General features: G+C 48.8%; 1 protein-coding gene across 1 annotated transcript in view; it reads right to left on the bottom strand.

The window, feature by feature from the left end:
* Positions 1–13,842, bottom strand: part of Specc1l (sperm antigen with calponin homology and coiled-coil domains 1 like) — a 143,300-nt gene that overhangs the window by 3,590 nt on the left and 125,868 nt on the right. Inside the window, exon 14 of the mRNA XM_048343526.1 lies at positions 763–879. Within this exon, the coding sequence (XP_048199483.1) occupies positions 763–879 (117 nt within the window). The remainder of the gene's footprint in view (positions 1–762; positions 880–13,842) is intronic.

Raw genomic sequence — 13,842 nt, 5'->3', positions numbered from 1 at the left:
AGAAAGACTCAGTTCTGGGGCTGGGGATATGGCCTAGTGGCGAGAGAGCTTGCCTCGTATACATGAGGCCCTGGGTTCGATTCCCCAGCACCACATATACAGAAAACGGCCAGAAGTCGCGCTGTGGCTCAAGTGGCAGAGTGCTGGCCTTGAGCAAAAAGGAAGCCAAGGACAGTGCTCAGGCCCTGAGTCCAAGGCCCAGGACTGGCAAAAAAAAAAAAAAAAAAAGAAAGACTCAGTTCTGACATGCCATGCCTGAGCTGCCTGGATCCATATGGAAAAAGCTAGAAACATACATCTCCCAAGTCTCTAGTCCCAATGGTTATCTTCTAGGGCTATACGCAGGGCTGAAGCTGTGATGGGAAACTCGGGGATACTCGGTCAGGGGGTCTGGTTCTGTGGCCTGACCAGCACCATAAATAGCATGTCCCAGTGCCATATGGGCCATCAACAACGGTCCTGGTCTTGAGGCCACAGGAGACTGCCTGGCATCTCACCCCATCAACTCCCGTAGCCATTTCTCGAAGCTCTGGACACCCAGGAAGGACTAAGATCCACTGAAGAATTGTGAACCTGCCACATATTCCACAGGGAGAGTTAGGGTTTGGCTGGCTGAGAACACAGGACCAATCCCAGAATGAGATAAATTTAAGATAGGGCTATCATGAGACAGGGCCATGGCTCCTGGACTGATGGAGGGCATCACTTCTTGTGCGGCCTCCCCCCAGCCCCAGTGAGCCGGCCCTCTGGGGGCTGCCTTACCTTATCCTGGCTGTTCAGTTCTTGATATGGAATGTGGGCAGGAAGATAGGTGTGCAAGAGTGCGCAGAAGGCCAGCCCATCGTTCCAGCTGCTGCTGAAGTTTGTGATGTCGATATTCTGAGGGAAAAGAAAATGACATAAGCTATACACTCTGTGATTCTCAAGCATGTACAAAAGGGTCAGACCAGCCTGCAAATGGCATGGCCTCCAAAACACATAAACCAAACCCCAGAGAGAGTGAGAGATGGAGGAGAAACCTCAACATGTTGTAGCCATGTCTCAAGACCTACTTGGTGTCTATGATTGGGCCTTTTATGGATTCCTCATCCCACCCACCAGCTGCTGCCCCTGCGTGGTCACGTCTGTGCTCCATACCCTGAGAGGCTTCTGCTAGGTCTGGCTGTAGTGACAGTAGATTGCTAGAGGTGGGTAACAATTAATGAGGTTTATAAACACTGTTTATTGAAATGCAATCCATTCCTCACTGTTTGTCAAAGCATTTGCAAAAGATCCTCAAGCTGGGCATAGTGACACACCCTTGTAATCCCAGCAGGTAGGAGGCCAGAGTAGGAAGATCATCAGTTCCAGGCCAGCCTGGACTACATGCAAGTGAAGTCCTGTCTCAAACAACAACAACATTGCCTTAGACGGTGTGCATCTCAGTATGTCCAGAATGCCTTCTGTCCACCGACAGAATGCTGACACAGGAGCCCAGTCAAGACCCAATGCCACGTATTGGCAGTTAAAAAATAATTTCAGTGCTGGGCTGCGTAACCCCCATGCTACACCAAGAAACACTGTGACAGACTCAGCATGCTCTTATTCCACTGAAACTCAGCTGGTGTGCAGTCTTTACTCTTATTTGCGAAAGTCTGTTTGGAGATGAAACTACACATATTCATTTTGGGAACTCACACACTTTATGTAAATGATACAAGTGGAAAAAGCACAGTGTCCGCCCCCAATACCTCACTGTTTATTTCACACTACTGTCAACTGCACTGGGAGTCAGCTGCTGGCTGACTGAGAAAGCCCAGATCTCATTTCTTAAGTCTGAGCTGTGCTTACTCCTCCCAGAAATGAGTAATCTGACAAATAAAACCATCATTATTCACAGTCCCACGGAGTTTTACAAAGTTTACAAAGCACTTCGCCAATCTCAGCCTTTCTTTACAAGTTGATCGCACCTAATGCCTAGTAGGGGAGCAAGCCCAGCGGTGAGGGTCAGGCAGGGATGGAGGGATGGAAAGGGGGAGGCAAGCCGGCCAGTCAGCCCTCGGGGCTTCGCCTAGCATCGTGGCTCTGGGAACTCCCTTCAGAGAGCGGCACAGGCTGACTCCTCACCAGTATCATCTCCCAATCAATGTGTCGCTGCAGCTGCTGCATGCACAGCTCTCCCCTCTGGAAGCAGCTCTTCTGGGCATGAGCCTACCAAAGCGCAGCGGCTCCAGCAGCAATGATTACTTAGGTCATTTCCTCTTGTGAACCAGCTTCTCCAATCTGGCTATGGAGGAAAGCGGCCACATGAAAGTACAGTGAATGGACGCCTACCAGGAGGTATAGGAAAAGGGGGTGTAAGCTGGCAGTGGGCAGGGTACTGCACCTCTGTTGGGAATGATGGGTCTACCTGCACGAGGTGCATCAGTCCCCCCCCCCCCCCAAACTATTCCCCTGCTATCTCAGGGGCTCAAGATGTCACCAAGGCACCTTGAAATAAATGGTATTTGACAGCTGCTGCCCACTGAAGCACCCCAAGAACTGCCATGCAGGGACACAATCTATGTGGGCATGGCTGCCCCTCTTAGCTTGTCTGATTCTCAGGACTTAGCCAACTAGGGCAGCAGGCTGCATCTGGGAGAAGCCAGGCCCTGGGAGATGGGGTGAGGCAGCAGGGAAGGCAGGGTCGGGGGCCCTGTGAGCCACGTCTGTAATGTTTGCCATCACCAGTTTTTCCCATCATTATCCACAGTCCTTGGGGCGAAACCAAGGGCTCTAGATGGAAGGCCAGGCCCCGGCCATGGCAGGGCAGTCTTACAGGAGGCATCAGGTTGCTCCTCATGCCCTATGCAAAGCACTGCATTTCTCAAATAGCCTACACATGGGTAGAGAGGAGGCAGGAAGAAAGTATGTGAGGGAAATGAAGAACAGGCCAGGCCTGACTAGCTATGCGGTCTCTAGGGCTCAGGGTAAAATTAAAACACAGGGCCCTGCGTTCAGAATGCAGAGGAAAATAATTAATGGTATTACTACTTAAGAAAGGATCCCCCCTCCCAAAAAGCCCACTCTGAAGTCCAACACCAGCCCCAGCCTCTGGCAAGTCCTCCTGATAAGAGCAGCTGACGAAGGAGCCACAGCAGTGGTCTTGGAGGGGCAGGGCGCTTTCCATGAGGCCTGTGGCAGCACCTCACTTGAGGTCACACTGGCTTCTGGAGCAAGACAAAGCTCCTCTTCCTGCCACGGGGCCCCTCTGCTCTCTGGACCGGAGGCAGCTCCCCCAGGGTCGCGGACGTGCCTGGCCTCACTGCCTCGCAGCAGAGGCAGAGGCTCCGGTGCCCCAGCTGAGGCCCCACTTCCTCCACACAAGCCGGGCCCTCGCCGAGTAGCTGCCTTCTCAACCTCCAGGAAGAGACTCCACCAGGTCACGGGCCATGGCCCTAGCCCCCGGAACCCAGAGGACATTCACATGGCACTCAATGACAACATCATTTCAGATCAAAACAAAGCCCGATGTCAGGCTGGCTGCATCACTTCCTCCCTTCCCCGCAGGCTGGGAGGAGCAGGGCAGACCCACAGGTAACATGGGGACCAGGCTCTCCAAGGCCATTTAGCATCAAAGCCTAGTGCTCACTTGTGCATAGGCCTCCTACCCCTACCTAAAGGCTCTGAAGAGGCCCGAAGAGCTGGGAGGGGGGAAAGGGAGGCTGTTCTTCAGGAAGAGGACGACACCTGAAGCCTGAGGGAGCAGCCCCCTGCTCCCAACCCAATGGTCACCTCACCTCTCCCATTTAAGTCTAGCTACTAATGAGATGATACCCACTAGATCACAAAGGTCAGTGGTCTGAGGTGAGAAGCCCAGACTCAGCGGTAGAAAAGGCAGCAAGGAAGCCAGGCACCCCTCCCCTCTCAGAGTAGAAATCCACGAAGGCATAGACCCACCCTGAGCTACCAGGGAGGCAGCTTCATTTGCCCCACCCTCTCGAGGCCACCCCTGCCCCATCTGCCACCAGCTCTTCAACCTGGACTAGGCGTGGACTCCTGGCCCCCAGGTGGAGGGCCCTAGACCTCACCCTGCCATTGCAGGTGGCCACCACAAGTGGCCTCTTGGCATTTTCTCACTGCTTGGACCGTACAGGTTAGCCTGGTGTCCTGTCCCTGCTGCCCTTGAGATCAAAGCCAAATGTTGTCATTGTATAAGCAAGGGGCAAAAGTACAAGTAGATGGGCCTTCCTGGGGATAGATAAAGTGTTCATATCCGGTCTTCTGGGCAACTGAGGAAAAGGAAACTTTTTGTTCCACGGGGGGAAAAAAAACCTAACTATATATCACCAACATAACACTTGTGGGCAGGGTGTGGGGCAGACCTGATGCTTCCTGGGCATGTGGCCCTGGCTTGGTCTCGGGCTTCTTCTGTGAAGTGATCATATAGACACCACCTATACATGGTGAGGCATGAAGCTATGACTTTCCAGGGTCCCCTGCTGCAGACAGCGCCTACCACATCCAATACAAGCTGCACATGCCCTAGACGCCCCCACCTGCCCTCAGATGAAAGAGGGGACACAGCCACTTGCCACTGCATGGGCCTCCCTTCTTCCTCTCTTCCCTTAAAATCCCCAAGTGTTCCACAGGGGCCTGCAGCAGGACCAGCAGGACCTCCTTGTGTGGACCTAGTTTCTGCAGGTCTGAAGAGGCTCTACAGAATCCATGTAAGCACAGCCCACAGCTGAATCCCTGCACGATGGCATGCCTTCGCTCAGACTGACCCGCTCAGACCTGCGGCCTAAGCATAGGCTCTGGCTGAATGTGGCCCCAGCCATGCATTGAAGCCTGCTGGGTGAGGGCTGGGACCAACCGCTTGTTCTGAAAATGCACTGGCCCGTTCTGTGGATCCCCACCAAGGGCCACCAGGCCTTCAATTGGGGCCAGGCTCAAGGGGTGCTGCTTTGTAGTACTTGTGGACCTGACATAGTCGGGGCTTCAAAGAGAAATGTCATTGGCTTGGGATCAGAAAAGGGGCTGGAGGTGGCTGGGGGTGGGAATGGGGACTCACGGGCAATGGCAGAGGTCTGAGGCAGTATGTGCTGAAGGGCAGGCTGGGGTACAATGAAGATACTTGGGAGCTGAAGTACACCCATCTGGTGACAGACTGGACATATGAGAGGCTCTGCTTCTGGAAGCAGAGCTCACTGGAGGGGTTCAAACAGACAGGGGGTGCATTTTAGGCAGTTTGAGGTACTCTTGAGACACCCTGCAGGGATCCAGTGGCACTGACACGTGAGTACAGAGCTTGTGAGACAAGATGGAGAGGAAGAAAAGCTGATGCCCCAGTCCCACTGAGGGTGGGATAGCAGGTAGTGAAATGGAAGTTCACAGCCACACTCGGGAGAAAAGCCTTTACCATGGCAATGGGGTGGCGGGGTGGCAGGCTGAGAGGAGGGACGAGAACTAGAAGGCAAAGCAAGAATGTGCTTATAAGAGATGGGCTGGATGTGGCCCAGTAGTAGAGCACTTGCCTAGCATGTGGGATGATAACCAGAACTGGGGTGGGTGGGGTGGAAATAAGAAAAGAAAAAGCAGAGAAAAGAGAAGACCAGTAGATGCAGTAGTGCTGCTGAGAGTGCAATGGGACTTCAAAAAATTCTCCTGAAATTAATAACAGTTGGGTCGCATTAACCACAGCCAAATAACGGCCAGTGAAAGGGAGAACAGCCACAAATCAGGCTTAAGAAACACAAAGCAGATGACTTCCTAACAGTGTTAGGCCGGCTGAAGTGTGGCACAGGAGCCTATCTAGCATGTACAGAACAATCCCCAGTACAATCAATACATACACAGACCAGCCAGCCCACCTGCCTGTCTGACTGCTGAAAACCTAGCTTCCTAGGTAGAGGTAGGCAAACAACCTAGGCCAAATGTTCATAAGATCCGCGCCCCCCCCCAACACACACACACACCACTCAAACCAATAAAATCTCAGTATATCTGTCATCCCTGCCACACAAGATAATGTTAAATAGGAGGATCACAATCCAAGCTGGCCTGGGCACAAATGAGACTCTATCCAAAAAGCAACTAAAGCAAGCCAGGGGCTTGCTGACATGAAATGTGTCTAGCAAGCATGAGGCCCTGAGTTTGTAGAACCCTAGTACTATGATAATAATATTATTATTCTACACTTTTCACATTTTTATACCATTTATTTACTTCATGAAGGTCTAGTGCACAGGCAAATCCTTAGCTTCTGGGGTTTCTTCCCAGAAAGGTGGCTCCCCAGTTGCAGGCAGGGGCTGCAGGTCTGGCTGCCACATGGACAGCACAGCAGCTGGGGAAGCCAGCATACCCCAGAAACACAAGCTCTTTTTCCAGCCAAAGTTGAACTGTGCTTACCACTTGAGCCACATCTCTAGTTCTTTTAGCATCTGTTAGGTTGTGCATAGTGCCTCCTGTTTGTGACCAGGCTGGCCTAGATTGTGATCCTCCTATTTGTGCCTGCCACACAACTTGTAGAAGAGACACATACTATCATGTCCAGATTTGGTTGCCATGGGTCTTGTTAATATTTTGGTTTGGGTAGCCTTGAACTGTGGTCCTTCCAATCTCCATTTTCAAAGTAATGCAGATTATACATGTGAGACATCACACCAGGCTCCAAACTTGGATTACAGGCATGAGCCACCAGCACCTGGCTGACAGGACTTCCATTGTTCAATATTCATAGACAACAGTGCCTATCTAAGAAGGAAAACAATTTTGTTTTTAGAGTAGACCATGCTATTCTAAACTATGCCAGTAATTGTAATTCAAGATCCTAACTGATGAATCCACATTGTACAAGAAGTTTTCAGGCCCACTGAGGGCTTTTTCTCTTCTATAAGCTAATTCTCTATCTGATTCAGGGTAGACAAAAACAAAAGCCCAAGAAGCTCCTGCTCCATTGTGTCCTGCCATCTGGGCAACAGCTACTACGGAGTACGAGGACAGAGCAGTAAGGTCACCAGAGCCCCTGTGAGGAGATGCCCACTGCTCCTCTGCCCTATGAGGGTGTGACCTGCCTGTGGCTGTCAGGTGGGCCTCTCTGGATGTTCCCTTGTATGCACAAAATATCTAGAAATGTTCAAATTTGTCTGAAGCTTAATTAAGGGCCATAAAACACACCCCTAAATACCACATGCTCTTTAAATAGCTATTAAGGCTCTGATCTATTTAAGGAAATGCCATTTTTATGAGCATAGGGCAAGAAGCCAAAGGGCATGACTCATCTCTCATCACCCACTTCCTCATACCCATGGGGCTGTGCAGAGTGTAGTCCACAGGACCACACGCAGCAGCACTGTCCGCTGTCTGACTGAGAACCAGCTTTGAGACAGAATTCACAAAGGAAACCTGCGGGGCAGTCACAGCCTGGCTTTTGGGAGCAGGGGTGAGTTACCCACCCTGCCCAGGCACCCACCCCACACTGTGAGGCAGGGTGGAGGGGATCTGAGAGCCTGGGTGAGGCAGGAAGGGGCACCTTTTGTGTGTGTGGTAGGTTCACAGGATGTAATGTCTGCAAGAGAGGAAATCATGGCCAAGATGTGATTCTGACCCCATCACAGCTATTCAACACAGATGGCCCAGAGGCCCTAGAGGTGTGCATGGAACATGTTCTGTATGGCCCGGGGCACTGCCCTCTCCTTCCTGAAGCTCAGCCAATCTCTGCTCTATGTTGGGGAGAGAACCATGGTGCTAATCTCACAGTGTAGGAGGAATAAGCCAGGGGAGGTAGCCAAGGAAGTTTCGTGCCCCTGCCCCTGGCAGGAGGTTCTCTAACAAGGACCCCAGTCTTCACTCTGCACCACAATTTTGAGTCAAGTTTCTCAAGTTTTCCTATACTTGGCTTGACCCCAAGGCTGCAGCCAATTCAACCAGCTGGCATAAGTTTATGTATCATCTTCCTTTTTTTTTTTTCCCCCTTTTGGTTGGTCGTGGGTCTTTGAACTCAGGGCCTGGGCGCTGTTCCTGAGCATTTTTGCTTCAGGCTAGTGCTGTACCATTTTAAGCCCCAGCACCTCTGGTGTTCTGGTGGTTAATTGGAGTTAAAAAGTCTCACAGACTTTCCTGTCAGGGCTGGCTTTGAACCGTGATCCTCAGATCTCAGCCTCCTGAGTAGCTAGGATTATGAGCCACCACCAGAGTGCCTGGTATAGGTATTATTTTCTTTAAAGATATCTCTCCAGCTGACCTTCAAGTACAGGCCTTGAGGGAGGAGCACCTATCCAAACTGAGACTGAGTGCCATGCTCGGTGGGTGGTGAGAGCATGTGAAATGTGAACGTCATGCAGTCCAGCCTGGACGCCGCATGCTCCGACGTCAAGGGAGAGCACCAAGCAGGAACCAAAGATCCGTCAAGGAGTTTCTTTGTAAAGAGTGACTGACAGAGGAGCACCCACCACTGGTGGAAATAGCTGGCAGCCACTCTGAGCAAACCGTGATGAGAATCAGTGCTAGTGCACACAACTCCATAGGGTAGGGGCTTCTGCCAAAATATGACCTGGAATCACAATCAGCCTTGGCTCTACTTACCAGTTTTACAACAGGGACAACGCTGTGGGAATATAGTCCACAGAATCCAAAATGGGTGATGTTCTCCTACAGGACATTCAATCCAGGTCCTTCAAAAAGAAACTGTAAAAGCCAAGAACCAGTGGCTCACATCTGTAATCCTTATTACTTAGGAAGTTGAGATTTGAGGATGGCAGTTTGAAGTCAGTCTGTGAGACTCTTATCTGCAATTAACCAATTAAAAAGAAAAAGCTGGAAGTGAAGCTGTGGCTCAAGTGGTGGTAGAGTGCTTGAGCACAAAAGCTCAGGGACAGTGGCCAGGCTCTGAGTTTAAGTCCCAGGGGAGAAAGGGGGGGGGTAGACAGAGGGGGGGAGGGAGAAAGAGCAAGAGAGGGAGGGAGGGAGGGGGGAAGGGAGAGGGGAAAGGGAAAGAAAGAGAAACCATAAGGAAAATGAAAAAGTAGGGAAATTATGGGCTGAGAGAGACCTACAAAGGACACATTAGCTAGGTGCAGTGGCTTATGCCTCAGAATCCAAGGCCAGTCTGGGCAAAGAGTAAGACCTTATCTCAAAAAATCAGCTGAGAATGGTGTTCCACAAATGTCGTCCCAGCTACAAAGAAGGCATGGATAGGAGGATTACCATCTCAGGCTAGCCTAGGCAAAAAGCAGCCTTATTTAAAAGAATAACCTAAAGCAGTAAGGGCTGAAAGTATGGCTCAACACGGGCAGACTGTTTGTCCGGCAAGTACAAGACACTGAGTTCAAACAAAAAGCCACATTACTCAAACACAATGTGGGAACCTTATTTGAATCTCAGTTCAAGCAAACCAACAGTAACTGGGAAGTGTCAGCTCTGATGAGGCCCCAGGTAGTGGGGGTGGGAGGACATTGTGCTGGGGAGTGCTAGCTTGGGATTATACATGAGGGTTATTTTACTATGCCCATGACAAACAAGCTTACAAACTCAACAACAGTAAGATGAATGACCTTGCCCAAATGTTAAATGCAGAAAGACTTGAACAGATATTTCCAAAGGTGATCTCTACAAATGGCCAATGCGCACATAGAAAGATGCTGAACACCATTTATCACCAGAAAAATGTAAGTTGAAAAAAACAAAATGCCACTTCACATTCACTAGGATGGTTATTAATTAAAAATTTAAAAAAAGAAGAAAAGAAAAGGAAGAAAGAAAGAAAGAAAGAAAGAAAGAAAGAAAGAAAGAAAGAAAGAAAGAAAGAAAGAAAGAAAGAAGCTGGGGCTATAGTTCTCAAATGCAGAAAGCATGCACGAGTCCCTGAGTTCAATCCCCAACACCAAAAAGAAAGGAAAATACGAGAGTGGCTGAGGATGCAGAGGAAACTAAAATCCTCATCCACAGCTGGTTAAACAATCTCCATGACCTGTTACACTCCTAGGAAGGGACCTACAATGACTGAACACAGATGTTCAGACAGCTGGACAGTAATGTTCACACGGCAGCATCACATGAGCCACAAGAGGGAAAACAACCCAAATGTCCACCAACAGATAAATGAAATGTGGTATATATCTATACAGTGGAATATCTGGTAGCCATAGAAAGGAATGGAACACTGGCGTGTGCTACAGGATGAATAAATCCTAAAAGTAAATGGAAGTTAGACACTAAAGGCCACAGAGTATGTGAATCCATTTATATGAGATATCTAGAAAGGTCAGGGACAAATAGTAGATTACTGGTTGTCAGGGGCTGGAGGAGGGGAACAGGAATGGCGGCTTGCTGTATAGATGGTTCCCTTGGGAGGGTTGATGGAAAGTTCTAGAATTAGATGGTAGTAATGGATGCAACACATTTTGACTGTCCTTAAAACCACTGAATTGTACATTTAAAGATGGATAAATGGTAAATTTTGGTCAAACTCAGTTTGCTTACGTGCGCGCGCACACACATACACAAACACACTAGCCTATACCAGTAACTAGCTACAAAGTAGAGTTCATAAACAACTAAGTTATTCTGGAGGATTTACCAAGAAGTATACTGCTTAAATTCAGAAGGGAGCCAGCTCCTGTGGCTCATGCCTGTAATCCCAACTACTCAGAAGGCTGAGATCTAAGGACAGTGATTTCAAGCCAGCCCAGGCAGAAAAGTCTGTGAGATTCTTATCTCCAATTAACCATTAGCAAACTGGGCACTGTGGCTCAAAGTAGTAGAGTGATAGCCTTGAATGAAAAAGCTCAGTGTAGTGCCCAGACCGAGTTCAAGCCCCACAACTGACCAAAAAAAAAAATTCAAAAGGGGTTTATTATGGCCCAGCGGTCAAAAATATGTTTCAGTGAGGTTGGAGGTATGGTTCAGTTGGTATAGCACCAGCCAATGAAGAGCAGCATCAGGTACTGAGTTTAAGCTCTGGTCCCAGACAAAAGAGAAAAAGAAAAAATGTTTCATAAAAGCAAGCAAAGACTACTCTTAGGAGAGGAACACAAAAGCACAATGCCTATGTGCATCAGAACATATAAAATAATATTTATCAAAATGAACTCCAGGAAATGGAAACAAGGGAAAAAAAGCACAAAGAAACAAACAGGTGAGAGCAGGAGGCAAGGTGTCCCACAGCTTCCCCCACCAGGAGTAACTCTGACACCTTCAAAGGAACCTGAAAATTATCCCCTTGACTGGCTGCTCCAAAAGCCCAAGAAAGCCAGGTTGTCCCTGCTTGAGAAGCAGCTGTGTTCAAGCCCAATGCTCAGAGCTGCAAGAAAGCTCCAGGAAGGCAACTTCAAATGCACACAAAATAAAATCACAAAAATAAAATCTAGGGTACAGCTTATGTTTGGGGTGTAACATGTTACAACTGTTTTTTAAAGTCAAATTTACCTACTTATAAAGAGACAGCTCAGGATAGATCACAAATATCTACAGTGCTCTCCCCAAATTGAAATGGAGACTGCGCTCTCAGAGAAGAGCAGACATGATCCCTGAGATATGCTTTCTGGAAACTCAGGAAACCCCCAGGAAGAGAGAAGTGTTGGCCTAGTCAACGTCTTGCCATAGCTAATGTATGAACTCAAGGCACGTCATAAGGGTTCTTACTAGCAGTTTAAGAATTGGTTCTGTGGGCTTGTGGATCAGCAGGAGGGTGCCTGGCTAGCAAGTGCAAGGCCCTGAGTTCAAACCTCTCCCCTCCCCAATCTTTTTGATTCTTTTTGCTTATCAGCAATCTCTATCACCTAGGACACTCACAATGCCCCTGAAATAACACTTACCTTGGGTATACACTGAGGAAGAGCTTGGCAGTGGGAAAGGAAGGCTGAGCATGTGAAAGTTGTAGCCCATTTTTCCCCCAACAACTTTCCCAGTCTTTTTAAGAGAACAGTCATGTTTAACGGGAATTCCAAAGCATCTTTGGAGGCCTTCAGTTTATCCTCGGGGGAAAGGTCACCCATTTTGTGTTCAGGCTGACTGAACTGGATATGAAATCTTGTAATGAAGGCTCTGCAGATCATTTGAGGTGACCAGGTACTACTCCACACAAGAAAACCTTGTTCAGGAGCTGGGAATATGGCCTAGTGGCAAGAGTGCTTGCCTCATATACATGAAGCCCTGGGTTCGATTCCCAAGCACCACATACATAGAAAATGGCCAGAAGTGGCGCTGTGGCTCAAGTGGCAGAGTGCTAGCCTTGAGCAAAAAGAAGCCAGTGACAGTGCTCAGGCCCTGAGTCCAAGGCCCAGGACTGGCAAAAAAAAAAAAAAGAAAACTTTGTTCAGACCCCTTCTCTGAGAAGGTCTTCAGTTCATGGAGGACCTTCTGGTTCAAAGAAGCAGCTTCACCTCAAAGGCTTATTGCTCTCCATCTCCACAAGTCTTAGGGAACAGTTGATAATTCATTGATCTGAAGGCAACCACTCTGCAGATGATCACTGAGAAGCGAGGATGAGACAGGAGCCCATGGGCTCCGGTCCATGGACTACACCATGAATGCTAAGGTCACTTCTGGCCAGCTAGAGGACCTCGGGCGCACTTTCCCACACACAGATGGAAAAAGCAACCAATTCCAAGAGTCTATTAGGGAATGGCACACAGAGACCTCTTACCAGAGGTGGATATTTCCTGCCCTCTTCTCATGTCTTCCCACCTTCCCCCCAAGATAGTGTTCACTCCACAAAGCACAAGACTGCTCCCTACACACCAGGAAAGGCCCATGAGTACCTAAAAAAGTTGTGCTGGATCTCCAAACATATGGAGACCCTGCCACTGGCCAGAAATGAAGACTGAGTGGCTTTAGAAACAGCCACAAAAGCCTTTGCCATGTGGTATCCTCAGGGCTCACTGAGATGCACCCCATTTGCACGACTCTGCTTCCCTTCCACACTCACCAAGGCCTGGGCAGAAAGCCTGGCACTGTCTTCAGGCACTCAGCAAGAGTTTGCTGGGTAACATATTGGGCTAAGAAAAATATGAGGGAGCTGGGAATATGGCTTAGTGGCAGAGTACTTGCTTATTAGCATGCATAAAAGCCTGGGTTCGATTCCTCAGTACCTTATAAGCAGAGTAAAAGAAAAAGAAAAATCTGAGGGAACAAGAAAGACATCCAGGAGCAAAGTTCAGAGAATCTGAATGTTTTAGAGTAGAGAGAGGCCAAATACACTCCAAAGACAAGAACATTAACAGATGACAGCAAGCAGACTGAGGCTACTGCATTGACAGGGAAATGTCACACACGTTTTGGAGGCACCACTGCTCCCTTGGTACTCACATTTCAGGAGGCTACCTGCTCACCTCACCATTCTAAGCACCAGATGCATATTGAGACAGTATAGGAGACTGGAATGACCACTGGTCTTTCCTCTCATGCAACTTTTTTATTTCAAAAATCATACGCAGGGGCTGGGAATATGGCCTAGTGGCAAGAGTGCTTGCCTTGTATACATGAAGCCCTGGGCTCAATTCCTCAGCACCACATATACAGAAAAGGACAGAAGTGGCACTGTGGCTCAAGCGGCAGAGTGCTAGCTTTGAGCAAAAACAAGCCAGGAACAGTGCTCGGGCCCTGAGTTCAAGCCCAGGACTGGAAAAAAAAATCATATGCAATGCATTTAAAATGATCCAGGCCATCCAAGTGCAGGCAGCCTGGATGTGAAATGCTCATGGGACTTGCAGAAGCACAGGAGGAAATAATCTCAGAAAGGGATACTCAATACAGCATGCTCACCTCATAATGAACCTATGGATTGCTGCAGGGACTGAATCTGTCAGTGGACTGGTTTCTATACCTAGCAGGTACACTTTTGGCAGAAAGAAAACAGCAAAGACTCTAAAAAGATAATATGCC

Source organism: Perognathus longimembris, chromosome 3, assembly GCF_023159225.1.
Source record: "Perognathus longimembris pacificus isolate PPM17 chromosome 3, ASM2315922v1, whole genome shotgun sequence".
In the NCBI taxonomy this organism is placed as follows: Eukaryota; Metazoa; Chordata; class Mammalia; order Rodentia; family Heteromyidae; genus Perognathus; species Perognathus longimembris.
The sequence above is the reverse complement of the archived record's forward strand: the minus strand, read 5'-3'. Positions and strand labels throughout refer to the sequence as shown.